This window comes from Aotus nancymaae, unplaced genomic scaffold (assembly GCF_030222135.1).
Source record: "Aotus nancymaae isolate 86718 unplaced genomic scaffold, 86718_ANA_hifiasm-v0.15.2.pri h1tg000003l, whole genome shotgun sequence".
Taxonomy (NCBI): Eukaryota; Metazoa; Chordata; class Mammalia; order Primates; family Aotidae; genus Aotus; species Aotus nancymaae.
In genome coordinates this window covers 1,058,949-1,083,871 of record NW_026988414.1, presented here as the reverse complement: position 1 = coordinate 1,083,871, position 24,923 = coordinate 1,058,949, and the positions used below count along the sequence as shown (strand labels likewise).

General features: G+C 55.4%; 1 protein-coding gene across 1 annotated transcript in view; it reads left to right on the top strand.

The window, feature by feature from the left end:
- The first annotated feature begins 15,158 nt into the window (after nucleotides 1-15,158).
- Nucleotides 15,159-24,923, top strand: part of LAMC3 (laminin subunit gamma 3) — an 81,264-nt gene continuing 71,499 nt past the window's right edge. Inside the window, exon 1 of the mRNA XM_064376985.1 lies at nucleotides 15,159-15,531. Coding sequence (XP_064233055.1) covers nucleotides 15,159-15,531 — 373 coding nt within the window. The remainder of the gene's footprint in view (nucleotides 15,532-24,923) is intronic.

Genomic DNA, 24,923 nt, shown 5'->3' with positions numbered 1-24,923 from the left:
GGGCAGAAAAAAGCGGGGAAGGAGGTGGGCAGTGAGAAGGCAACACGGAGCAGAGCCTGGGGGAGGGAGCGGAGACAGGAAGGGGAGGGACGGCGTGGAGGCCAGTGTAGGACAGCAGAGAAGGGATAGATTTCGGGGAGCAGAGGCTATCACAGTCACTCCAGTGGGCGGTCAGTAGTTATGGAGGTGGAAACGCAAATTAAAACCAGAGACCTCAATACACAGCTGCCGAAGTGGCTAAAATTAACGCAGACAACACCAAGCGTTGATGTCCACACAGAGCAACTGGAATGCTCCCGCGTTGCTGTGGGACATAAAACGCCCTGGCCACGTTAAGAAGAAGAACATGGCAGTTTCTCATGATGTTAAACATACATCTCCCCTATGACCCAACAATCCCACTCCTGGGCACATACCCGAGGGAGGTCAGTGCTTATATTCACAAAAAGACTCACACAAAACATTCATAGCAGCTTTGTTCACACTAGCCCCAAATTAGAAACAACCCAAATGTGTACCCACAGGAGAATGGATGCACGAACTATGGTCCATTCACAGAATGGAATACCACACAGCAGTGAAAAAGAACCAACCCCTGACACTCGTGATGATGAGGATGGACTTCTCCTGCTTTAATGATGAACAAATAAGAAAACAGACACAAAAGAGTCCCTGTTATAGGATTCCATTTGTCTGAAGTTCTAGAAGTTGCTGACTGTGCCCTGGTGATGAAAGACAGAGGTGATCTCGATGGCCGTGGGCAGAAGGATAAGGGAACTTCTGGGAGTGGCGGATGTCCTTTGCCTTGATCTGTGGTTGCACATGTGCATACACGTGTAAAAATTCATTGAGCTACATAATTGTAATGCATGTATTTCACTAAATGTAAATTACGCATACCCCTCCCCACAACACACACACACACACACACACACACACACACAAAGTGGCAGTGGAGAGGATGCTGGCTCTAACCACGTAGTAGTATAGTGTATAGTTGTAGATGGGCAGCAAGGGGACAGAGCGCATGGAGAAGCTATGCTCCTTCCTTGGGCTTGCCACATCCAGGCCTAGGCCAGCTGGAATGCCAGCCACCTCCTGCCCTTCCTGTGGTCCCTCACTTTGGGTGGGGCAGCCGGGGTGAGCAGATGCCCCTTGAAGGGGACAGGTGGCCTGAGGAAGTGGTTATTGACTTTAGAGACCCAGCTTGTTTGTCTAACGGGGGAGGGGCTGGCAACAAGCATCACAGGACCAGATTCCTGATTATAACTTCATAACGGGCACTGGTGATTCGGGAGGTGCTGATATTTATGGAATAAATACAGTGCGATTTATGGCCGTATCTCCCTCTGATGTCCCATCTGATATGCAATTCAATTTCTTTTATTGTTTTTGGGCTTTTGCCATGGAGGAGAATGCATAAATAAATAAATATGTGGGCAAATGGCAGCCGGCAGGCCAGGCCGGAGCTGCCAGCCTGCCGTCTCCAGGCCCATATTAGGCCCATCGATCACGCGTTATGAAGCCAGAGTCTGTCCCCCAGCTGGGATGAGCAGCCGACGTGCCGGTCACTCCCCGTTATTTAGGGGCCCCTGTTGGCGGGCTGCCCTGCCTGCCCTCTGCGTGCCACTGGGCTGCGGTGTCCCTAATCAGAACCCAAGCCTGTGCTGCTCTGCCACTCGCCTGCAGGAATCTCGGAGGACTCTGCCCAGGGCTCAGGAGGGCATGTCCCAGCTCTTCTGCAGGCTGAGAGCACTGAGGACTGGCTCCTGGCCGGCTCTCCCAAGGGAACCCCACGCCCCACAGGACAAGGCTGCTTGGCTGTGCCACTGGTGCCTTTCTGCTTCCATGCCCACCAGCCACGCCAGAAGTTCTGTTTTGGAGTTAAACCACATCTTCAAAAACCAAGCACCAGCATCTCTGAGTCCTGGGACCCTCGGTAAGTCTCCCCATCCCTGGGCCTCGCTTCCTCATCTGAGCACAGGACAGCAGCCTCTGTCCCAGGGCTGCCTGGAGGATGGCAGTAGGCCCTGCTTGCCCACAGGGGCACAGCCAGGCACCCACTGCACAAAGTCAGACAGGGACTAGGTGCCAGGATGCGCGAACCCGCAGACAGCATCGCAGCCCTTAGTGGGGCCCTGCCCTTGGGGTCACAGAGAGGCTCAGTGGCTGAGCCTGGGGTCATCACTGATCCCCAGGACTGTCCCCTGCTGGGGACTGGACCCCAGCCTGTGGGAGGACTCAGCTGGAGAACACATAGCCTCTCCTCGGTCCCCATCTCAGGTGGACCCCTGGGCTCCAAGATTCAGGTAAGCTGCCGGGTCCCTCCCTGAGTTCTTGAGCCATCCACTATCTGGAGCCCCTACTTCCAGGTGCTCCCATCCTGCGTTCCCCCATCTACGACAAGCTCACAGCTCCGCTCCAGCACGGCTCCAGGGACTGCCACGGGCCTCACTCCACCACCGGCCCCAGCCGCCTTCCTCCTCTGCCTGTGCTGAGGGCTCCTGCGCCAGGCTCGTCCCCCTCAGGGCCCTTAGGTCCGCCACACACAGATACATCCCACAGATACACACCATGTGCACACGCACATTCGCACCCCACACCACATGCACACACACGCCACCTCCATGCACACATGTACACACACACACACACACACCGACACATACACTCTCCCCGCATCCTCCCCTCACAGGCCCCGATGGAAACCCGATGCCTCCCAGCACATCCTTGAGACCCGTGTGTGCATGAAAATCAATTTGCAAAGAATATCCCCGTTGCAGAGACGGGGCTGGGGGCTGACAACTCAAACTATGGAGAAGTCTGATCTCCGAGGAGACCGGCTGGGGAAGACCAGGGGGTGCGGCAGGAAGGTGTTCCGAGCAGAGGGAGCGATGGGCGTGTGAAAGCCGGGCAGCCCGCACAGAGCTCCCTAAGCAGAGGGATTTCTAGCCGGACACTGAGGCTGTGGACTGTCTTAAATGGGGTTTGTCCTGGAAACTGGGAGAAGCGGGGGGAGGGCAGGGCCAGGAGGCTGCCTGCGAAGGGAGTCGGAGAGCTGGGCTTCCATCCTGCCTGACCCTGTCGTATCAGTGGCCTCGGCAAGTCCCTCTGCTTCCCTGAGCCTCCGCGTTCTCATCTGCAGCCTGGGGCTAATGCCATTCCCTAATAAGATCTTTTTTTTTTTTTTTCCTGAGATTGACTTTCTCTCTTGTTGCCAGGCTGGAGTGCAATGGCACGGTCTCCGTTCACTGCAAACTCTGCCTCCCGGGTTCAAGCATTTCTCCTGCCTCAGCCTTCTGAGTAGCTGGGACTACAGGCATGCGCCACCACACCCAGCGAATTTTATATTTTTAGTAGAGACAGGGTTTCTCCATGTTGGTCAGGCTGGTCTCAAACTCTCGACCTCAGGTGATCAGCCCGCCTCGGCCTCTCAAAGTGCTGGGATTACAGGAGTGAGCCACCAAGCTTGGCAAATAAGATCATCTTGAAGATGAATTTGGGTGGTTTGTGCGGCAGGTGGTAGGGATGGAGCCTGGCCCCATAGGAGTGAGCAGGAGGGGTCACCTCTCTGAGTCTGGCACCCCAAGGGGTACCCCTTAACCCCAACTGCTCTGGCCCCCATTTACACCCTGTCCCACGGAGGGTTGGGGGTTCCTCTGAACTCACCTCCCTGTCCTCCAGGGGCCTCCACCAGGCCGTGCCTCCCGGGCAGGCACGGATTAGGCAGCCTTACAGTTTTATTTTCTGAGCCCCCTCGCCTGGCCTTCGAATCGGCCCCAGCAGGCGGCATAAATTTCCCTCAGCCTATGGAGGGCCCCATTTGCACATCGCCGGGAATGCTAATCGGCTCCTGGCGGTCCCAGGCGGAGAATCCCGCCTTTCCCTGACATTTGTAAAGTTCACGTTTTCAAAATAAAGCCACGTGAAGGGCGAGGCACCCATACATCACTTCCCCGTCACCAGGCTGCCGGCTCCTTCCCTGCCCTTGGCCTTCACTCCCCCACTTAAAAGCCATCAGTCCCGGGAGGACAGCCTGCCGAGCTTCGAGCTTCGCTGGCCAGTTTCTTCCCCCCAGCCTCCAGCCTGCTTTCTGCCCTCCCTCCCTCCTTTCACACGCTCCCCCATTCACTTGTTCTTTCATTCTGCACTATTTACTGAGCACCCAGTGCACACCCTTCCTGGGTGTAAGTCAAGGACAAAGCAGGAAGCCCCAGGATTCTTGTCCCCCAGGAGCTGACAGTCACGTGGGAAAGAGGGACATGAAATACTTAATGACAAGCGTGAGCGGCGCCACAAAGTGGGCGTCGGGGGAGGTGTCACAGGGTTGGCGCATCAGGGAGTGCTTCCCTGAGGAAGTGACATCACCCAGGCCTAGAGGAGGAGCAGGAGTCGGCCCCACCCCATCCCAACAGGAAGAGGCAGAAGGGCATTTCAGGACCCGAGGGTACAAAGGTCCTGGGTTGGGGCCAGGGATGCCTGAGGGTCTGCACAAGGCCCGTGGGTTCTGAAGTCTTAGGAGCTTTGGCTCAAGAGATCCCCTTTGCCCAAGGGCAGTGGGGGTCCTGCAGGGTCGTGCCAGGCCTCTGGTGTGGACTGGGGTCCTGCTCAGTAGACGTGGCACTCAGATAGGCAGGCCCTAGGGCAGTCAGAGCCGTGAATGTGCCTCCCATCCCTGACTGGGTTCTGCTGGTGACTTATAATTGCTCTGTCCCTGTCCTCAGCAGAAAGAGCTCAGAAACAAAATTATTGTTTAAGGGCAGCCTCCCTGCGGAGCACTGCTGGCGGAGACCAGTGTCTTATAACCGCAGCCACACAGCGGCCAGCAAGGCCCAGCTCATGGCTGATGGGGGAGACATGCAGAAGCGTGCCTGGCAGGTGCGGGGAGGCGGGGTGGAAAACCCACGGGGCAGGGCAGGGGAGTGCTGGGGAAGGTCAGCAGGAGGACCTGCTTTGGCCTCGCCATAAAGGGATGTGGGGACAGATTGGGAGGCAGAAGAAAGTGCGGGAAGGGCGCTCCAGGCCCGAGGCGCAGCAAGAGCAAAGGGCCTGAGGCAGGAATGGGCTCTGTGTGATCGGGAAGGAGGCCCGTGTGGCTGCAGCTAGCCCAGCGGGCGTGGGGACAGCGTGGCAGGTGTGGTCGGAGAAACCAGAACTGGGAGGGGGCGATCAAGTAGTACCTCCTGTGGGGACAGCGAGGACTGCGCAGCTGGGGCAGAGGCCGCTGGAGAACCCAGGAAGGAAAGGCTCTCATTTCAAGGAGCAATCATTCATCCTGGACTCCCACTTCATTGATTCATCATCATTCATTCACTTTCGCTCATTCATTCCTTTTCTGCCCATTCCTTCATCCACTTCCCATTCATTCACCGGCCTTTGTTCATCCACTCTGCGTGTGTGAGCGTCCACTCTGCCACCCGCCCAGGTGAGGAGTCACACCGTCTTCCTGCCTGCCCTCACAGGGCTCCTCGTCTGTGGTGCGGTCAGAGAGACGAGAAAGCCCACTGTAGGGGGGTGAGGTATTTAATCCGCCCATGGGGGGGTTCCTGGATCCCTGGCTGGGCCCATCTCTGGGTGACACGTGGCACCTCGAGCTGTGGGGGCCGCATCTGGGCACTGGCCAGGGGGTGCTGTGTCAGTGTGGACCTGGCTGCCAGCATTTTATCAGGAAGTACCAGGCCCAATGGGAGCTGCTGGGGACCCTGGGTCTTTCTTTCTCTCCTTCCTTCCCTTCCCCCTGCTCCCTCCCCGCTTTCTTTCTTTCTTTCTTTCCTTCCTTCTTTCTCTTTCTTTCCTCTTCCTCTCTTCCTTTCTCTCTTTCTTTCTTTCTCTCTTTCCTTCCTTCCTTCTTTTTGATGGAGTTTCGCTCTTGTTGCCCAGGCTGGAGTGCAATGGCATGATCTCAGCTCACTGCAACCTCCACCTCCTGGGTTCAAGTGCTTCTCCTGCCTCAGCCTCCTGAGTAGCTGGGATTACATGCTCCCGCCACCACGCCCTGCTAATTTTTTTTTTTTTGAGATGGAGTCTCACTCTGTAGCCCAGGCTAGAGTGCAGTGGCATGATCTTGGCTCACTGCAATCTCCACTTCCCTGGTCCCGGTTCAAGCAATTCTTCTACCTCAGCCTCCCAAGTAGCTGGGATTGCAGGCATGCACCACCATGCCTGGTTAATTTTGTATTTTTAGTAGAGATGGGATTGCTCCATGTTGGTCAGGCTGGTCTCAAACTCCCAACCTCAGGTGGTCTGCCCACCTTGGCCTCCCAAAGTGCTAGGATTACAGGTGTGAGCCACTGACCCCAGTCAAGGGACAGTTTCACCATTATTCATCAGTCTGTCCCTTGTGCCCAGCCCAGGGCTCAGTAAACATCTGTCCAGTGGATACATGAATGAATGAATGGACAGCCATATTTATCTCCTTTGTAGCCCAGCCTGTGGCCCCTGTACCACCCAGAAGGGGACATCCTATATTCTTCTGAACCCCCTGAACTTGAAGGGCTGCCCAGGGCTGACTCATCCAGGCCCAGGCCCACCTCGGGCTGAGCACAGCAGGGAGGTTGAGACAGTTGCTAGACTGAGTAGTGACAATCCCTGAGGCCAGACATGTCCCTTGTCCTGTCTAAACCTGTTAACTCTCTGGGAGGAGACGCTCTGTGAGGGTGACAGCTGAGGGGCCCCTTGTCAGCTCCCATCAGCTCCCTCTCCATCTTGCCTCCCATCTCATCTTGCAGGTGTCCACTGAACTGTCACCTCCTCCGAGAAGCCTCCCTGATTGCTCACACCTCATGGAGTTCATCCCAGCACAGTATCTATTTCCTCTGTGGCGCTTACCATGATCAGTCACTACCTAATTCATCAGGTTGCTTCCTGGGTCACTGTCTGTCTTCCTGATTCTGTGGGGAGCCCCATAAGGTCCCAGACAATCTATCCCCTGTACGTCAGCAACTAGCTCAGGGAGGGCACGGAACAAATGTCCCCTAAAGGAAGGAAGGAAGGAAGGAATGGATGGATGAATGAATGAATGGGGAGCAAAGTGGAAAGGCTCATAGGCTCTGGGCCAGGCACACTGGGGTTTGAACCCGGCTCTCTGTTGCTGACAAGCAGAGTGGTCCTGGGCAAGGAGCTGTCTCTGGCTGGGCCTCCGTTTCCTCGTCTACAATACGGGGAGAATAACAGTGCCTGCTTGTGCAAGTGGTGCACTCAGCCCAGGTCTGGCCCCCAGGAGGCCTCTCAGGGGGTGATCTTGTCCTTGCTCAGAGGGGCAGGGCAGCGCCAGGAGGGTGGGGGTGGATATTGCAATGCAGACAGATGGGCGTGGCCTGGCAGTGGGGTCCTGGGGGCCGATGCCGCTGGCTGCTAACTTCTCTCTTCCATAGTTGTCCATAAGCCCTTGGCAGACCCCCAGTTCTTACCTCCTGCCCTTGAAACCTACAGAGCCAGTAATGTCTCCTCACTGAACAGAAGGGAAGACCGAGACCCAGGCATGCGGACAGAGCACAGACTTAGCACAGCCTCGGAGCCAGACAGGGCATCCCGGGAAACCACCTAGACCAATGCTCCTGGTGTCCACACGGGGAACTGAGGCACCCTAAAGGGGCAGGGCCCCACCCAAGATACCACAGTGAGTCTGGGCTCCAAAGCCGCGGGGAGGGGGCGGGGGTGGGAGTGAGGGTGGGGGTGAGGGTAGGGGCGGCGGGGAGCTGCCTTTCCCCCGTGCTCTGTGCCCCGGGTGCTGGGCTCCGACGAGGCTGCAGAGCTGTCAGGAGAGATCAGCAGGGCCCTGGCCGATCTCCCCAGATTTAATTAACGGGCCTTTCATCTCTGTCCTGAAGGAATCAGCTCTCTTCTGTCTTCTTAATTAACGTTCATTAAGCAAATCAGAACAACAGGGTTTTTCTCCCTTCTTTCTTCTCCCGAAAGGTTTTAACCCTTGGTAGGTGGGCTTCAGGGAAGGGAGACTGCTACCTTTCCTGGTAGCCCAAGCGGAAGGCCAGGCCTCTGCAGGAGCCCCCTAGGTGCTCAGCGCAGGCACATTTCTCATCGAACACACACACACCAAACACACACACACACATTGGGCACACACTCACATATCAGACAAATGGGACACACACACACATCGAACACACACACATCGAACACACACACATCAGAGACACACACACACATCAGAGACACACACACACATCAGAGACACACACATATCGGACACACACACATTGGACACACATATCAGATACATGGGACACACACACATCGAACGCACAGACACACACACACATTGGAGACACACTCACATATCGACACATGGGACACACATACACACCGAACACACACACACATTGGGCACACACTCACATATCAGACACATGGGACACACACACACATCGAACACACACACATCGAACACGCACACATCGGACGCACACACACATCAGAGACACACACATATCGGACACACACACATTGGACACACATATCAGATACATGGGACACACACATCGAATGCACAGACACACACACACATTGGAGACACACACTGGACACACACACATCGGAGACACACATCAGACACACACACATCGAACACACACACACTGAACACACACACATCAGAGTGACACACACACATTGGATGCACATACACACATTGGAGACACACACACATTGGACACACATACCCATCCATACACTGGACACACACACACCAGACAGACACACTCACATATCAGACACATGGGACATACACACATCGAACACACACACACACTGGACACACACACTGGACACACAGAGACGTACGCACACATCAGAGACACACACATCGAACACACATACCCATCCACACACTGGACACACACACACCAGACACACACACTCACCTATCAGGCACATCGGACACACACACACGTATCGGAGACACATACATACATTGGACACACACACACATTGGACACATACACACATTGGACACATACACACATATCAGACACATGGAACACACACAAACATGCACACACATCGGCTCCTCCTACCACAACACCTCCAGGCTGGTCCCCTGGACTCCACTCCCATCTTCCAAAAGGAAACAGGCCTGGGCGATCTGCTGCTCCAGAGCCCTCCCTGGCTCCCTGCTATGGCTAGGACAACGTGCAGACCCTCACCAAGCCCTGCTGGCTTCATTTCTGTCCCCGGGGGGCCCCATCGGAAGGTGCTGCTCAGAGCCTTCCCCCCGATGGAGAGCTGGCAGCCTTCACCCTCCTACCCCCCCAGCATATCCCAACGGCTGACTTACTAGGTTTTCCTGGCTCCTTCCCAGCCCCTTCTAGAAATACAGGTGTTTATTGTCCCCTTGCCGCCCAGATGTGGGGGGTTATTCTGAGGCTTTTTTGTGGGTTCCCAGATAGCCCTATGCCTGAGGGGTGCACTTTGCTTCCTGAATTCCATGGACACCCAGCCTCTCCCTGAACCTTATCCTAGGAGGAACCGACCACAGGGATAGGAGACACCTGATCACATCCTGCCTTGAATGTGTCCCCAACAAACCGCTTCTCTTCTCTGGGCCTCAGTTTCCCCATTTGTACAGCCTGTGCCCTGGATCCAACAACCTTTATACGTCCATTTTTCTTGGATCCCAGGCCACAGGGAAGCGGGGGACATTTAGCTACCCCACCCACAGTGCCATCCCTTCTGTTCACGCTGTCTGAACATAGCGGTCAGTCTGAGAGGCCAATGCCCACTGGCCTTCCCATGGAGGCTGAGGGGTCTCAGGATGGGGGCCTGGGGAGTTGTCCTCAGGAGTGGGATGGAGAGCGGCCTGGCTCTGGCCCTGGGTCTGCCCATTCCAGCTGTGTTCCTGGGAGTCGCCCCCGCTCTGAGACCCTCCTTTCCCCTCTGGGCTCCCCATCAACCTGGCTGCTCCACGCTCAGCCAGGGTCGACCCGAGCGGCTGGGGGGTAAAGGCTGGAGCGGGGCAGACGGCAGTCTCTTGCTCTCGGGGCCGAGACGTGTTCGTGCCACTCACCCAGAAAGTGGCCTCGGGAAGGGGCTTTGTCCGATGGAGCTCCGCGCCCCCCGCAGCACTGGTCAGCTCCCCTGCCCTGTGCAGCCACGGCCCTGGGTGTCCTGGGCCACCAGGGGCCGGAGAGGAGCCTGTCCCCGTATTGTGGCGAACATCGCCACCTGGTGGTTGGTCCCGGGTGAACTTGAGCCACTGGACGGTGAGCGCTGGGAGAAGAGCTGGGAATACTGGGAGAGGGTAGGAGCAGTGAGGGAGGGGGCTGGGAGACGTCTGCAAATGAGAAATGAGGTCGCCAGCGCCGGCAGGACGGTCCCCTCAAGGGCTGCTGCTAGGGCTGGGCGAGGTCGGTGGGGGCCAGCCTAGCTCCTATAGGATTAGTCTTTGCCCCGCCCGGCGGTTCTCATTCATTCCGGAAAGGCTCCTGAACACTATTGAGGGCGGGCAATGGGGACGCCAGGCTGGGACACACGTGGTCCTTGCCCCGCCCCCCAGAGGCTCACAACCTCCAGCCCCTGCAGACCCTCACAGGACAAACTGCCACTGTCAAGAGGCCCACGCCCTCTGGCCTCTGTGCCCTGCTCCGGCCTCAATCCCCAGGACCAGCTCCCTACCCAACGCTGCAAACACACACCCGACCTCCCCTACTTGTGCACGCCTCTGGGCCTTTGCGCATGCTCCTGCCTGGGACGCCCTTTCCTTTACTCATCCTTCACAGCTCAGCCTAAATGCCGCCTCTTCTGGGAAGCGTCCTCCAACTCCAGGCAGAACGAGCCACCCCACGCTCCTTGCCCCCGTTCCAGGCACTGTCTTTGTTGCATGTGTCAGCCTGTGCTCCCAGATCTATGCACATCACGCCTCTGCCTCACTGACTGCGAGCCCAGGGGGGCAGGAAGTGGGGGGTTGACAGTGGGCAGCCGTGCATTTGCTGAGGGACAAATGACAACAACTCACTCTTATAAAACAGGTTCCAACAAGCCTCGGAGTGTCCTCTGGCTGTTTCCTTCTTTTCTTTAACTAAAAAAAAGAACCTTCCTTCCTTCCATCCTTCCGTCCTTTCTTTCTCTTTCTTTTCTTTTCTTTCTCTTTCTCTTTCTCTTCTTTCTTTCTTCTCTTTTTCTTTTTCTTTTTTTTTTTTTGAGACAGGATCTTACTCTGCTGTCCAGGCTGGAGTGCAGTGGTGCCATCACAGCTCACTGCAGCCTCCACCTTCCAGGCACAAGCGATCCTCCCACCTCAGCCTCCTGAATAGCTAGGACTACAGCTGTGTAACACCATGCCTGGCTAATTTTGGTATTTTTTGTAGACACGGGGTTCTGCCATGTTGTCCACACTAGGCTTGAACTCCTGGGCTCAAACGATCCACCAGCCTCGGTTTCCCAAAGTGTTGAGATTACAGGCATGAGCCACCACGCCTGGCCATTCAGGCTATTTTTTAATGAGCTCTTTTCCTCTCTGACCAGACCATGGGCTCATAAGGGCAGGATCTTGTGGGAATCTTAGCAATAACAATTTATGGAGCACTCAGTCCATGCTGAGCTCTGGACCAAGCACTTGCCAAGTGCTTGTGTATTTCCAACAGGAAGGATTGAACACGGCACTGAGTGCTCAGGGATGGTTGGGAGAACTAGAGATTCTGACACCTGGGACACTACAGAACTGACCCACCAGGGAAGCTGCCACCACCTCTGAGGCTGCCACTGCTGTTGGCTCTGACAACTCACAGCAGTGCCTGCAATCCGGGGACTGGACATAAGCGTCAGTAAGCCATTGCTCCTGCTACTGCCACCACACAGAGGCCTCTCAGCACATGCAGGGCTGGAGAATGGGAAGAAGGTCGGGCTGAAAACCTCTCTTCTCTGTGACCTCACATGCCAGCAGAAAAATCCACCAGAAGGGCAGAAGATGGTCTTTGCTCACTCCCACCTTCTACATCTCAAGCGAGGACACCCAGCTGGTGGGACCTCTGCATGTAGGACTCTAGCGGCAAAGCAGCCAGAAAGAGTAGCTCCTAGGCTGGCAATCTGCGCGTATCAGGGAGGCGTCCAAGAAGCGGGGGGAGCCAAGGCTTCATTACCCTCCACAGCCACACAGGTGGTGGAGATAGAACACCATGTGGCCAATGGCTTCTGTGTCACACAGATTGCATTGAGAAGATGACCAGTTAATTCATCCAAGCAGAGTCATTGACTGAGAATTAGGGTGGCAGGGGTAGGGTCTGCTTTGCCGTGGAGCCTGGGAGGAAGGATGCTGAACTCCTTGTCCTCATCACCTCCCCCTGCGTCACGGTCCTGAGCTCTGGAGGGTCCAGAACAAAGCCCGTCCATCCCACAAGTCCGTCTGCATGCCCCTGCCACCAATCTTGCTACATGAGTTGCTAAGCCACTTGCCACTGTCCGTGAGTTCCTGTGAATCTTTCCCAGGTGACAAACACTGCATTGGGACCACTATCCTCAGGGCCACCCCAGAGTCGGCTGGAAGGGCAGTGGCAGTCCATTCTGGTCCCATAACTGCACACTGAGCTGGCTCACCTGGGAGTCAGGCTGGGATTTTCTCGTCGTCCACTAGCTGGTCATAAGGAACACCTTCCTCCCAGGCACTAACATTTTAAAAAATTCTATTTGACAACTGCTTTGATCTAAAAACGAGTATATTAATATCATGTGCTAAAACATGTTCTTTAGCCTAAAAGAGCTTTTTTTCATTTGTTTCTTCTGACTTTAAAGAAATTAGAACAATGTTTGTGGGTTTCTAAAGTTCCTGCGGCCTGCCATGTCTCCTGTGCCTGATGGATGAGTTGGTTCTGGATGGGTGCACGGCCCAGCTCAGGGTAGCGGGATGGGTCACTGAGAGTCCGCTGCAGTCACGTTCTTGACCATAAAACAAAACTTTAACGAAGAAGCCCCCATAACACCATCAAAAAATAATTTGGGATTACATTAAATTGATATTTTAACTTGGGCAGAATTTGTGTATTTAAACAGTTGGAAATCCGTGAATACAGTGTTATACAATTTGCTTCATTTGTATCTTGTGATGTCATACTAGATTTATTGTTAAGTGTTCTACCATTTTCTACATCATTGCTGGTATCAGTTTTTTGTTTTTTGTTTTTTTTTGAAACAGGGTCTTGCTCTGTTGCATAGGCTGGAGTATAGTGGCACAACCTCGGCTAACTGCAACCTCTGCCTTCTGGATTCAAGCGCTTCTTGTGCCTGAGCCCTCCAGGTAGCTGGGATTACAGGCGTACCACCACGCCTGGCTATTTTGTGTATTTTCAGTAGACATGGGGTTTCATCATGTTGCCCAGGTTGGTCTCGAACTCCTGACCCTCAGGTGATCCGACTGCCTCGGCCTCCCAAAGTGCTGGGATTACAGGCCTGAGCCACCGCTCCCAGCCAGAAAACGCCTGTTGCTGGCATTAGTTTTCACACTCTATCCTGTAGTCAGCCATCTTATCGAGCTCTTAATTTTAATTAGTCGTCAGTAGAATCTTTTAGATTTTCTAGATGTATCTTCAGGTAAATAGAAAATATAAGCATTTATATCTTTTACATTTGTTGTCTTATAGCATTAGCTAGAATTTCCAAAATAACCTTAAGTACCAGTGGTAATATCGTATACTAACTCTACTTAGATAGTTCTGAAAAATAACTTATTCCATGGGTCTATTCTGTAGTCCTTTCCAGAACTGTATCGTTTTAATCATGTGTAAAGAACTGGTAGTGAACCACCCCGCTACAGTTCATCTTGTTCCTGAAAATTTTCTTTCTTTCTTTCCTTCCCTTTTTTTTTTTTTTGAGATGGAGTTTTGCTCTTGTTGCCCAGGCTGGAGTGCAATGGCACCATCTCAGCTCACTGCAACCTCTGCCTCCTGGGTTTAAGTGATTCTCTCACCTCAGCCTCCTAAGTAGCTAGGATTACAGGTATGCACCACCACACCCAGCTAATTTTTTGTATTTTTAGTAGAGACAGGTTTCACCATGTTGGCTAAGCTGGTCTCCAACTCTTGACCTCAGGTGATCCACCTGCCTCGGCTTCCCACAGTGCTGGGATTACAGGCATGAGCCACCTCACCCAGCCAGGAAATTTATTTCTATTTTCCTTAGAGTTTTTCTGGTAATGGCTGCTTTTTTTTTTTTTTCTCCTGACTCTCTTGGCCAGGCTGGAGTGCAGTGGCACAATCACAGCTCACTGCAGCCTGACCTCCCCAGCCCAAGGGATCCTTCCACCTCAGCCTCCCAGGTAGCTGGGACTACAGGCTTGCGCCAGGACGCCAAGCTAAGTTTTTTATTTTTTGCAGCGATAGGGTCTCACTATTTTGCTCAGGTTGGTCTCGAACTCCTGGCCTCAAGTTATCCTCCTGCCTCCACCTCCCAAAGTGCTAGGATCACAGGCGTGAGCCACGGCGCACGGCCTGGCTGCTACATTTTATCGAATGACTTTTATCCTTCGATTTGCTAATGTGAATTAATGTGGAGTAAAGGGGACATTTATGGGGGCTGGGGCAGAAGACAAGGAAGGCCTCTCCGAGGTGACATTTGTGACAAGACCAGGTACCCTTGTCACAAATATCAGGTTAGAATCTGTTTGCTGTGAGAGCAGAGAGCAGCCGGCAGCAGGAGTGCTTCTCAGGGTGAAGGGCGACAGGAGCCGTGCGGAGCCATCTCACAACCCTGTCCAGGGCGCGCTTTATTGCTAGGAGGAGACACGCAAACCGTAGCGATCAGGTAGAGATCCTCGTGTCCCCTTTTATCTCGGAACTTCCCAGGCACCGGTGAGCAGTTTCTATTTAAGGAGCAGCATTGAAGCCTCTGAACGGCGGTAATGAGGCTTGCATCTTTACCGACCCCCCTCCACAGACGAGGAAACTGAGGCTCCAAGAGGCCCGGGCCGCCTCTCGGGCGGACTCCTGAGCGCGCACTGCCGGGCACGTCCAGCAGGTGGGGTGGGCGCCCGGGGACGCCGCGGTTCCTCGTATTTTTGGTCGGGTGGGGCCGCCGCCGACCGCCCCTCCCTCCAGCCTCCCCGCCCCGCCGCTGTCCCGCCCGCCCGGGAAGGCGGGTCCTGGGAGCCCCGCGCGGTCCGCGCCCACCCGAGCCGAGCGGGGCAGGCAGAGCGCGCGGCGTCGGTGCCCTTGACCATGGCAGCGGCCGCGCTCCTGTTGGGGCTGGCGCTGGCGGCACCGCGGGCGGCCGGCGCGGGCATGGGCGCGTGCTACGACGACGCGGGGCGCCCGCAGCGCTGCCTGCCCGTGTTCGAGAACGCGGCGTTCGGCCGGCGCGCCCAGGCCTCGCACACGTGCGGCAACCCGCCCGAGGACTTCTGCCCCTACGTGGGCGCCGCGGGCGCGGGGGCGCAGTGCCAGCGCTGCGACGCCGCCGACCCCCAGCGCCACCACAACGCCTCCTACCTCACCGACTTCCACAGCGAGGACGAAAGCACCTGGTGGCAGAGCCCGTCCATGGCCTTCGGCGTGCAGTACCCCAACTCGGTCAACATCACCCTCAACCTGGGTAAGCGCGGGCTGGGGGGCGCCGCCACCGCACCCCCTGTCCCCACCCCATTGGGGGCCCGAGGCTGGGGCCTGAGCTGCTGTGCGGTCCGGGGTTGTGGCGCAGGGCTGCAGGACCCAGATATGGGGTGGGGAAGCGGGGGCTCAGAAATAGGAACTAGGCTGGGCCCCATGGCTCACTCCTGAATTCCCAGCGCTTTGGGAGGCCGAGCGGGGCGGGTCGCTTGAGCCCAGGAGTTCAAGATCAGCTTGGGCAAAGTAGTGAAATCCCAGCTTTATAAAAAATGAAGAAAAATAGGCTGGGAGCTGTGGCTTACGTCTGTAATCCCAGCACTTTGGGAAGCAGAGATGGGTGGATCACCTGATGGCAGGAGTTCCAGACCAGCCTGGCCAACATGGTGAAACCCGTCTCTACTAAAAATAGAAAAATTAGCCAGGTGTGGTGGTACCTACCTGTAGTCCCAGCTACTCGGGAGGATGAGGCAAGAGAATCACTCGAACCTGGGAGGCGGAGGTTGCAGTGAGCTGAGATGGTACCACTCACTGCACTCCAGTCTGGAAAACAGAGCTAGATTCCGTCTAAAAAAGAAGAAAAGAAAGAAAGAGAGAGAGAGAGAGAGAAAGAAAGAGAGAGAGAAAGAAAAGAAAGAAAGAAAGAAAAAGAAAAGAAAAATAGCTGGGTGTGGTGGTGCACACCTATGGTCCCAGCTACTCAGGAGGCTGAGGCAGGAGGATCTCTTGAAACTGGGAGGTCGAGGCTGCAGTGAGCTATGATAGTGCCACTGCACTCCAGCCTGGGCTACAGAGTGAGACCCTCTCTCTTAATAAAAAGAAAGAATGAGAAAAGAAAAGAAAAAAGAAAGAAAAACAGGACCTGTACCCCATGGTAGCCAGAAGGATAGACTGAGGGGTGCCCCGTGGGGCGGGAGGGGCTGGAGTCCCTTGCGGAGCTGGGGTTCTAGGTTGCATTTACAGTCCCCTTAATGCTTTTCCATCCTAGACCGGAACTGTTGAGGAGCTGACACACCACGGGCTGGGTTGGTCACCCTCTAGGGCAGGGGGGTCCTGATCTTGGGTCTTCTGGTCAACTTCAGCTACTCAGTGGACCCCTGAGGCTGCCTGCAGTCCTTGGGTGGGTTCTGGAAGATGGAAGCTGTGACGATCATCACTGCACAGGCAAAGTTTAGCCCTCGGGGCAGGAGGATCGAGTGTCTTCCTGCTGCTGGGTAGCTGCTATGGGTGGCGTGGCCTCTCTGCTCTGCTCATGACTTGTGGAGGTGCGGGAGCCCTTAGATCTCCAGGAATCAGAATCTGGAGTCTGGAGCCGGCCCTGGTTCTCAGCCCCTGCCCCCACTGCAGGGAGCTGGAATGCTCTCTCCTCCTCCAAGTTCAGCCCAATTCCCGTGTCATCTGTGGCTGGGTATGCGCTAAGTGTCTTTCTGCTGCAGTCCTCACTGCCTTTTCAAGAGGGGCTGGGTCACTAGTTATACGCCCTTATCTTCGAGGTCAGTCTCCCGAAGCTTTGAAAACTCAAATTATTTTTATAACTCATTTTGGCTGCTAAACCTGACCTGAGGCTATTTATAAGCTATGTTTATCCGAGTGAGAATGAATATTCATTGGTTTTGCTGCTGAAATCTCATTTGAGTACAGCCTGCAGCCCCAGACCCCACTGGGGGTATTAGCACAATATATGGTATAAGGCCTGCATCAACTTTCTAAACTCTGAAAAGTTCTCAGGCCAGGCAGGGTGGCTCACGCCTGTAATCCCAGCACTTTGGGAGGCCAAGGTAGTCAGATCACCTGAGGTTGGGAGTTTGAGACCAACATGGAGAAATCCTGTCTCTACTAAAAATACAAAATTAGCCGGGTGTGGTGGTGCATGCCTGTAATCCCAGCTATTTTGGAGGCTGAGGCAGGAGAATCGCTTGAACCCAGGAGGCGGAGATTGCGGTGAGCCAAGATCATGCCATTGCACTCCAGCCTGGGCAATAAGAGCAAAACTGTCTCAAAAATAAAAGTCTCAATTCCCAAACACATCAGGAGCCTGGGAGTTTGGATTAGAGATGATGGCACTGTGTCCTATGTTTCAGATGAGAAAATTGAGGCTCAGAGAGGTTGTTTTGCCCAAAGGCACACAGCTGCTAAGTGACCATCTGAGCATGGACATTCATGGACATCAGAGGTCAGAGCATAAAGTCTTTGATGTGAGTTCCACCACCTATCAACTGAGTTGGCTCCACCGCAGCCTGGTGACAGTGTCCTGGGGAGGGCTGGAAAGTGACATTGGAGTGGGGTGGGGGGAGGATTGTGAGCCCCCTCGGCAGAGCACACAGGTACAGGCTGCCACCCCAGAAGCTCCCTTCTTCTGGGGCCACGTCACCTTCTCTCAGCCTGTCTGGATCACTAGGTGGGGTTTCTGGATGGGACAAAGGGGGAGGGGACAGGAAACCGGGGGGAGGGGGGAGGCTAGGGGAGTTGTCTGGATGGAGCTGGCAGGACCCCAAGGCAACAGGGAAGGAATCTGGGACAGGGTGGGGAGTCGCAGGGGAGACACAGTGCTCCATGACAAAGGGTGTCACATGTGTCCTGGGAACCCAGGGGCCAAGGAAAGGGCTCAGCCCAGGCACAAACAAGATGGGAGGAAGGTGGGGGTAACAGCCAAGTTTTTGGATTGGGGGCAGTTCCTGTTTACTGAGCATCTACTGTGTGCCAGGCTCTGTGCTGAGCTGTGGGACCTCGTCGAACTCTGCCTAGAACTTTAGAAGCAGAGTGGCTCTAATCCTTCTAAAAGCAAGGAACCTGAGAGCCTCCACACGGTCAATGCAGAACAAAGGCGCGTGTGCGTGCGCGCGCGCACACACACACACACACACTCCCTGCTGTGTCTTACCCCCACCCCCGTGAGCATTCTTTCTGTTTTGTCACTGAAAATCAGGAATACAAGAGAGAGTCCAGAAGTGTTTGTCCAGTGAGCAAAGAATGAACAAATGAATGAGTGAGTGACAGGGTCACCTCCTCTGTCCTGCGCTCTGGGCCCGGCTCAACGTTCTCTTTTGCCTGCTCTGGGAGGCAGAATAGGGTAGAAATCACGAAAAGGGGCTTTGGACTTAGTCCCAGCAGAGCCACTCACTGGGCCAGCGGCGTCCCCTCTCTCAGCCTCGGTTTCCTCGCCTGTACCGAGCGGATGAGAGTTGCCACCTCCTGAGCAGCTGTTTGGGTTCATGAGCCCAGGTCGGAGCCATGGCAGTGCTCATGTGTGACCAGTGTGGCTGCTGAGACGGCTCAGTGCCTAGGCTCCCCTGCGGGTGGGCCCTCCTGCAGGGATTGGGAAATGCTGGTCCCGGTCACCCTGCCTCCTCAAAGACATCCTGACCCTGGGCTCTGTTTACGCACAAGGGGCGCCGGGGGCCCAGCAGCCCCAGAGCTGGCCTCTCTCTGGTTTCCTGTGACTTAGGTTTGCACCAGACTAAGCCATGGCTTGCACAATAGCGGGGGAAGGAGAGGTCTGGGGTGGCTGGTGTCCCCGGTGGAGGCCGTGTGACAGCCTCTCCTCCTGGTCCTTAGGCTACCTCTGCTGGCTCCGTCCCCCACTGCTCCCTCTCCTTGAAGGCTCATGGGAGGGGAGAGTGGGCGGCCGGCTCTGGCCCAGGGTCCCCTGGAGGAAATGGGGTGAGGGGCAGGGGAGGAGACGGAGGTCGCCTCGTTCCCAGCCCCCCATGGCTCTCAGACATCTGTTCAGATCCTCCCGTCATCTCTGAGCCAAGCCTTCCTGTCTGGGATGAAAGGCGGCAGCGGGGTCTGGCAGCCCCAGCTCACCACCTCCTCAGGAAGGCCGCTGGGCTGAGGCCTGGGAGTCGGCGGGGCCGTGGGGGGAGTGGACAGACCATTCCAGGGCTCTCACCTCATGCTCACACGTTATCCTAAACCGGCATGCTTTCTTCATGAACAGACAGTGAAACTAAGGCTCTGAGGGTGAGGTCAGTTGCTTAGGGTCACACAAGTCAATAAATGGTGGCCCCCGGGACCCTCCCCCTGACTCCTGCACTTGGGAATGAAGAGTCTGGGCTAGGCTGGTCCCTGTGCTTCAAGCCTCGGTCCTGGGAGGAACAGCGTGGGCTGTGGCTTTCGGTGGGCTGGGGGAGTCTCCTCCCCTCTCGCATGCTTGGTGGGTCACTGAGAATCTCCTGGAACCACAGGAAGACCCGAGTCCCCAAGTGGACGAGTTCTCCCCTCCCTCCCCCACAGGTCCGCGATGCCCCTGCGCGGAGTTGATTTCTTCTCGCTTGTCTTCAGCCGTTTGCTTGGTGGTCACCCAGCCTCGGCTCACTGGCCAGAGGAAGCAGCTGTGAACAGGGCCACGTGCGGCCCTTGTCCTGGGGGGCTCCGGGCCCACCAGAAGGCAGCCTGTATTGAGCAGTGCTGCGAATGAGGATGTATGCTCTGAGAACGTGCACTGGGGCGCACGAGCCTCATCTCCGGGGTCAGGAAGGGCCTCGCTGAGACCTGAAGGTTGGTAGGAGCTGGCCAAAGAGGGAAGGGTGTTCCAGGCCGAGGGGACAGCACCAGGAGGCAGAGCCAGCTCCGTGGGTTTTAGACCCCCAGGCCTGGATGGCCCGAGAGCAGATGCCGAGAAGACGCTGGGGTCTGGCCAGTCTTGGGGAGGAGCCCGGCCCCGGGGTGCTGGATGTTAGGGGACCCTGCGGCCCCTGAGGAGCCAGCTGGGTCTCCGGAGCCTTGGCTCCATCGTGTCTTCCTGCCGAGTGGGCGGCTGCGTTTGCCTGGGCCAGTGCTGGGGGCCAAGTCCTCCCTCCTGCTCCCTGGGGGTTCTGGCTGGAACGCGAAGCCCCGAGCAGGGCAGGGGGTCAAGGCAGCGGCTGGTTGGCCTCCATCCACCCACCCACAGAACTGCCTGCCCCCCAGGCCCCTGGGCCCAACTGGCCTTGGCCACCTCGCTCTCTCTGGGCCTACCAGGAGGAATCCAGGAGTTGCAGGGGTAGAAAGTCCCAAAGCCCAGGAGTGGGGTAGGCAGCCTCTCCTGGCCTCCTGTCCACCTCCCACACTGCCCTTCAGCAGGACCTTGGCTGGGCGTGGCACTCTGTCTCCTCTGGCGTCTTGCATGTGCTGTGGCTTCTGCCTGGCACACTTCCCCTCCCACCTGCAGCCTAACTCAAGTCTCTTTCATCAACAAAACCATCGCATGCCTGCCAACCCCTGTGTCCAGCCCTGGGGATGCCCGTCTGCCCCACTCAGCTTAGCGGTGCCTCCTCTGGAAAGCCCCATCCCCCTCCAAGGTCAGGCATAGGGCCCACCCCTGCATCCTTACAGCCCGGACTCCTCATTCCACCAGAGTCTGGGTGACACTGCAGGAGCGTTTGGTTTGTTTATGTCCGTCCCTATCTCTGAGCTGCCAGAAGGAATGCCTGTTTTCATAGCTGTTCCTCAGCGCCCAGCCTGCATTTGCCCACTGCGCAGGGTGCTGGGTAAAGGTTGGTCAGGAGAATAAATGGAAGAACAGCTAAAATGTCATTGAGGCTGGGTGAGGCTCACACTGTCATCCCAGCACTTTAGGAGACAGAGACAGGAGGGTCACTGGAACCAGAAGTGACCAACAAAGTGGCAGCAAAGTGAGACTCTGTCTTTATAAAAATGAAAGGAGAAATGAATCATTTAGCTGGGTGTGGGGGCAAGTGCCTGTAGTCCTAGCTACTTGGGAGGCTGAGATGGGAGGATCGCTGGAGCCTGGGAGTTAGAGGCTGCAGTGAGCCATGATCACAGCACTGTGCTCCAGCCTCGGCAGCAGAGCAAGACCTTGTCTCAAAAAAATAAAAAAAAAGAGGAAAATGTAGTTGAACACGTGCCGTGGGCCTGGGACTGTTCCGAGTGCTTCCAAGGCCTTTGCTGATTTAGCCCTGTTATTGTTATGCCCAGTTAGCAAATGGGGAAACTGAGGCACTGCATTGCGGTTACTTGCCTAGTGAACCTGAGGGAGTTCAAGTATTTTGCCCAAGGCCACAGAGCCAGGAAGTGGCGGGACTGGGCTGTGAGCCCCAGAGTTGCAAGACTGCGCTGTGTTTCCTCGCTGAGAGCGAGGGAGTGAGGAATTCAGGGACGAAGGGCTCCCAGCCTTCCAGGTGCCGCCCGTACTCCTAAGCCACAGCGTTCACAGCAGCGCCACCATCCTCCCGGCCCAGCCCTGCCCTCCCCAGCTCTGCTTGCCCAGGCTCCAGCGGCTTGGTCTTCTCCCCTCCCTGCAGCCCCTTGTCCCCGGGCAGGCCCTCCCCGCAGCCGTGACCTTGCGCAGCTCGTGCCCTGGCTTTGCCTATTTGAATCGTGGTGGACGTCCAGGACTCCACCTACACCTCCCGCCCTGGCTCAGTCTCCACCTGAGCCCTTGGCTGGTAATTTGAGCAGTCTCCTCAACACCGACCACTCTGGATGTCATGCCAGGACCCCCATGTGCAAAGGCTGCAAGGGCCCCTCGTGCACAGCAGCATTGCGTGCTTGCGTGCTTGCGTGCTTTTTTTTTTTTTGAGATGGAGTCTCGCTTTGTCACCCAGGCTGGAGTGCAATGGTGCAATCTCGGCTTACTGCAACCTCCACCTCTCAGGTTTAAGTGATTCTCCTGCCTCAGCCTCCCAGGTAGCTGGGATTACAGGTTTCCACCACCACACCTATCTAATTTTTTGTATTTTTAGTAGAGACAGGGTTTCACTGTATTGGCCAGGCTGGTCTCGAACTCCTGACCTCACGTGATCCACCCTCCTTGGCCTCCCAAAGTGCTGGGATTACAGGTGTGAGCCACGGCACCTGGCCCATAACAGCATTTTCACAATAGCCAAAGGTGAGGCAGCCTTAGTGTCCACTGAGGGGCGAATGAGGAGCAAGAGCAAATGTGGTCCATCCGTGCAGTAGAATATTACTCAGCCCTGAAAAGGAAGGCGATTCTCACACAGCCCAGTATAGATGAACCCTGAGGACGTTATGCTAAGGGAAAGAAGCCAGTTGAAAAAGAACAGATACCTGGGGTTCCACTTACATGAGGCAGCCCGGGATAGTCAAATCCACAGAGCCAGAAGGTGGAACGGAGGTCGCCAGGGGCTGGGGGAGGGGCACTGGAGAGGGGATGTATCGTCGGACAGAGTTCCAATTTGGGAAGATGAAGGCGTTCTGGGGATGGGTGGTGGCGAAGGTTGCACAACCACGTGAGCGGCACAAATGGTTAAGATGGTCAATGTCACGTCGTGTGTATTCTACCACAGTAAAAGAAGATTTGGGCAGAAGTACGTGTCGGCCCTTTGAGAAGGCAGTTTGGCCGCGTGGATGAAGACCCACAAGAATGTTCCTGGCCTTTGGCAAAGGAATCCTACTTCTGGGAATTCAAATAAGGGAAGGGTCCTAATGCATGAAAACGTTCATCAAGGCAGTCTTTATAGTCGGAAGAAATTGGACCCATACGGGAATAGTTAAGTAAATTGCAGGACATAAATTCACATGATGATTGGAGCCATTGAGCGCAGCAGCTGACAGAGAGTTTGTAATACGCCCGGAGAGCTGAAGTCAAAATGTTGAATGAAGAAAAAGACACAAGTCGGTATATGTGGAATCATCAGATTTATATTTTAAAATCCCCAAAGAGTAGGCAAAAAAGAGACCTCAAACTGGGAAGCTGTTTGTCCTCAGGACTTACGGCGACTTTTCTTCCATTTTCTGTTTTTCTACATTTTCCCAATATTCTCTCATGAAGCTTGTTCTAATTTAAAAACTGGAGAAAACACATTTCTACAATTTTTTTTTAAAAGCACCCGCCTTGCTATGTTCTAAGATGTTTTTCAAAGTTCTGTTGCAGCACAGCTTGGCACCGTAACTCCCAACCCCTTAAAAGAAAGCGTGTGGAGCAAACAGAGTCCGGATCTGGGGGCGGCCTGGTGTCTGTGTGTGTTTGGAGCGGAGGCTCTGGGCCTTGGAACCAGGTGGGGGGGGCGGCCCAGATGTGCCTTCACTAAAGGATGCTGTGCGCGGGCTGCTGCGGGTCGCCGTCGCAGACTCCTTGGTAAACATCTAACGGCCAGACACCTCTCGGGAGGGGAGCTTGGAGCCACTTAAAAGGTAGCTGGCAGCTAGAAGCATGATCGGAAAAAGGCAGTCACTGGGACTTCATGCAAACGAACAGCCTCACGCGATAGGAAACATCCCGGCTTTTCCGTCCTTGCCAAACCAGGAGGTGAGAGGAGACGGAGCAGAGACACGGCAGGCACTTTTTGTTACGAGAGTTAATTAGAGGCCGGGCACGGTGGCTCATGCCTGTAATCCCAGGATTTTGGGAGGCTGAGGCTGGCGATCACTTGAGGTCGGCAGTTGGAGACCAGCCTGGCCAACGTGGTGAAAGCCCGTCTTTACTGAAAACAAAACAAAGCAAAACAAAAATTAACCGAGCATTGTGGTGGGCACCTGCGATCCCATCCACTTGGAGGCTGAGGCAGGAGAATCGCTTGAACCTGGGAGGCAGAATCTGCAGTGAGCCGAGACTGGGCCACTGCACTCCAGCCTAGGCGACAGAACGAGACTCCATCTCAAAAAAATAAAAAGGTTTAATTAGAGGGGCCAAGAAAGCAGCTTAATCCCTGCTTTGTGAGGAAAAGATTTCTTTCAAAGGCAACCAAAAGGCTGGGAAAAGAATGGCCCCAAGATCTTTTAAACAGCGACAAGAATTAAAATCTGCCGCCCTAGCCCAGACCCTCACAAGCTGCAGGGCTAATGAGGCTTCTGGGTGATTGAGACAGCTGTGATCCTATCAGGACAGTTGAGCCAAGATACCATCCTTAGCTGGTAGCTGGTGGTGACACTGCTTGGGAGTACTTGGCTTCCCTCACCTCCAGGCCGCCCAATATGCTGTTCCCTCTGCCTAGAATGCTGTTCCTTCTGCTCTGCTCACCGGTCTGGCTCCCATGCACCCCTGCTCATCCCACCAGCTTATTGGATCACATGCTCCAAGCTTACCTCTCACCACTGCCCCTCCTCCCTCTCCATGCTCCTGCCAGCCTGAACTACAGGCTCCACCACGAGGTGGCCCCTCTCTGCCGACATCCTGCCTGGTGTGGAATGCACCTTCTCTTCACCTTCCCTGGCAAATGGCTGCTCATCCTTGGGACCCTAGGTTTGGGTGTCTTGTTGATGCTCCCACAGCCGCGCTGGGCTGCTCTGTCCTGTTCTGTAAAGACCTGCCTGTCTCGGCCGGGCGCGGTGGCTCACTCCTCTAATCCCAGCAGTTTGGGAGGCTGAGGTCGACGGATCACTTGAGGTCAGGAGTTCGAGACCAGCCTGGCCAACATGGTGAAATCCTGTCTCTACAAAAAATACAAAACTTAGCCAGCCTTGGTGGTGCACACCCGT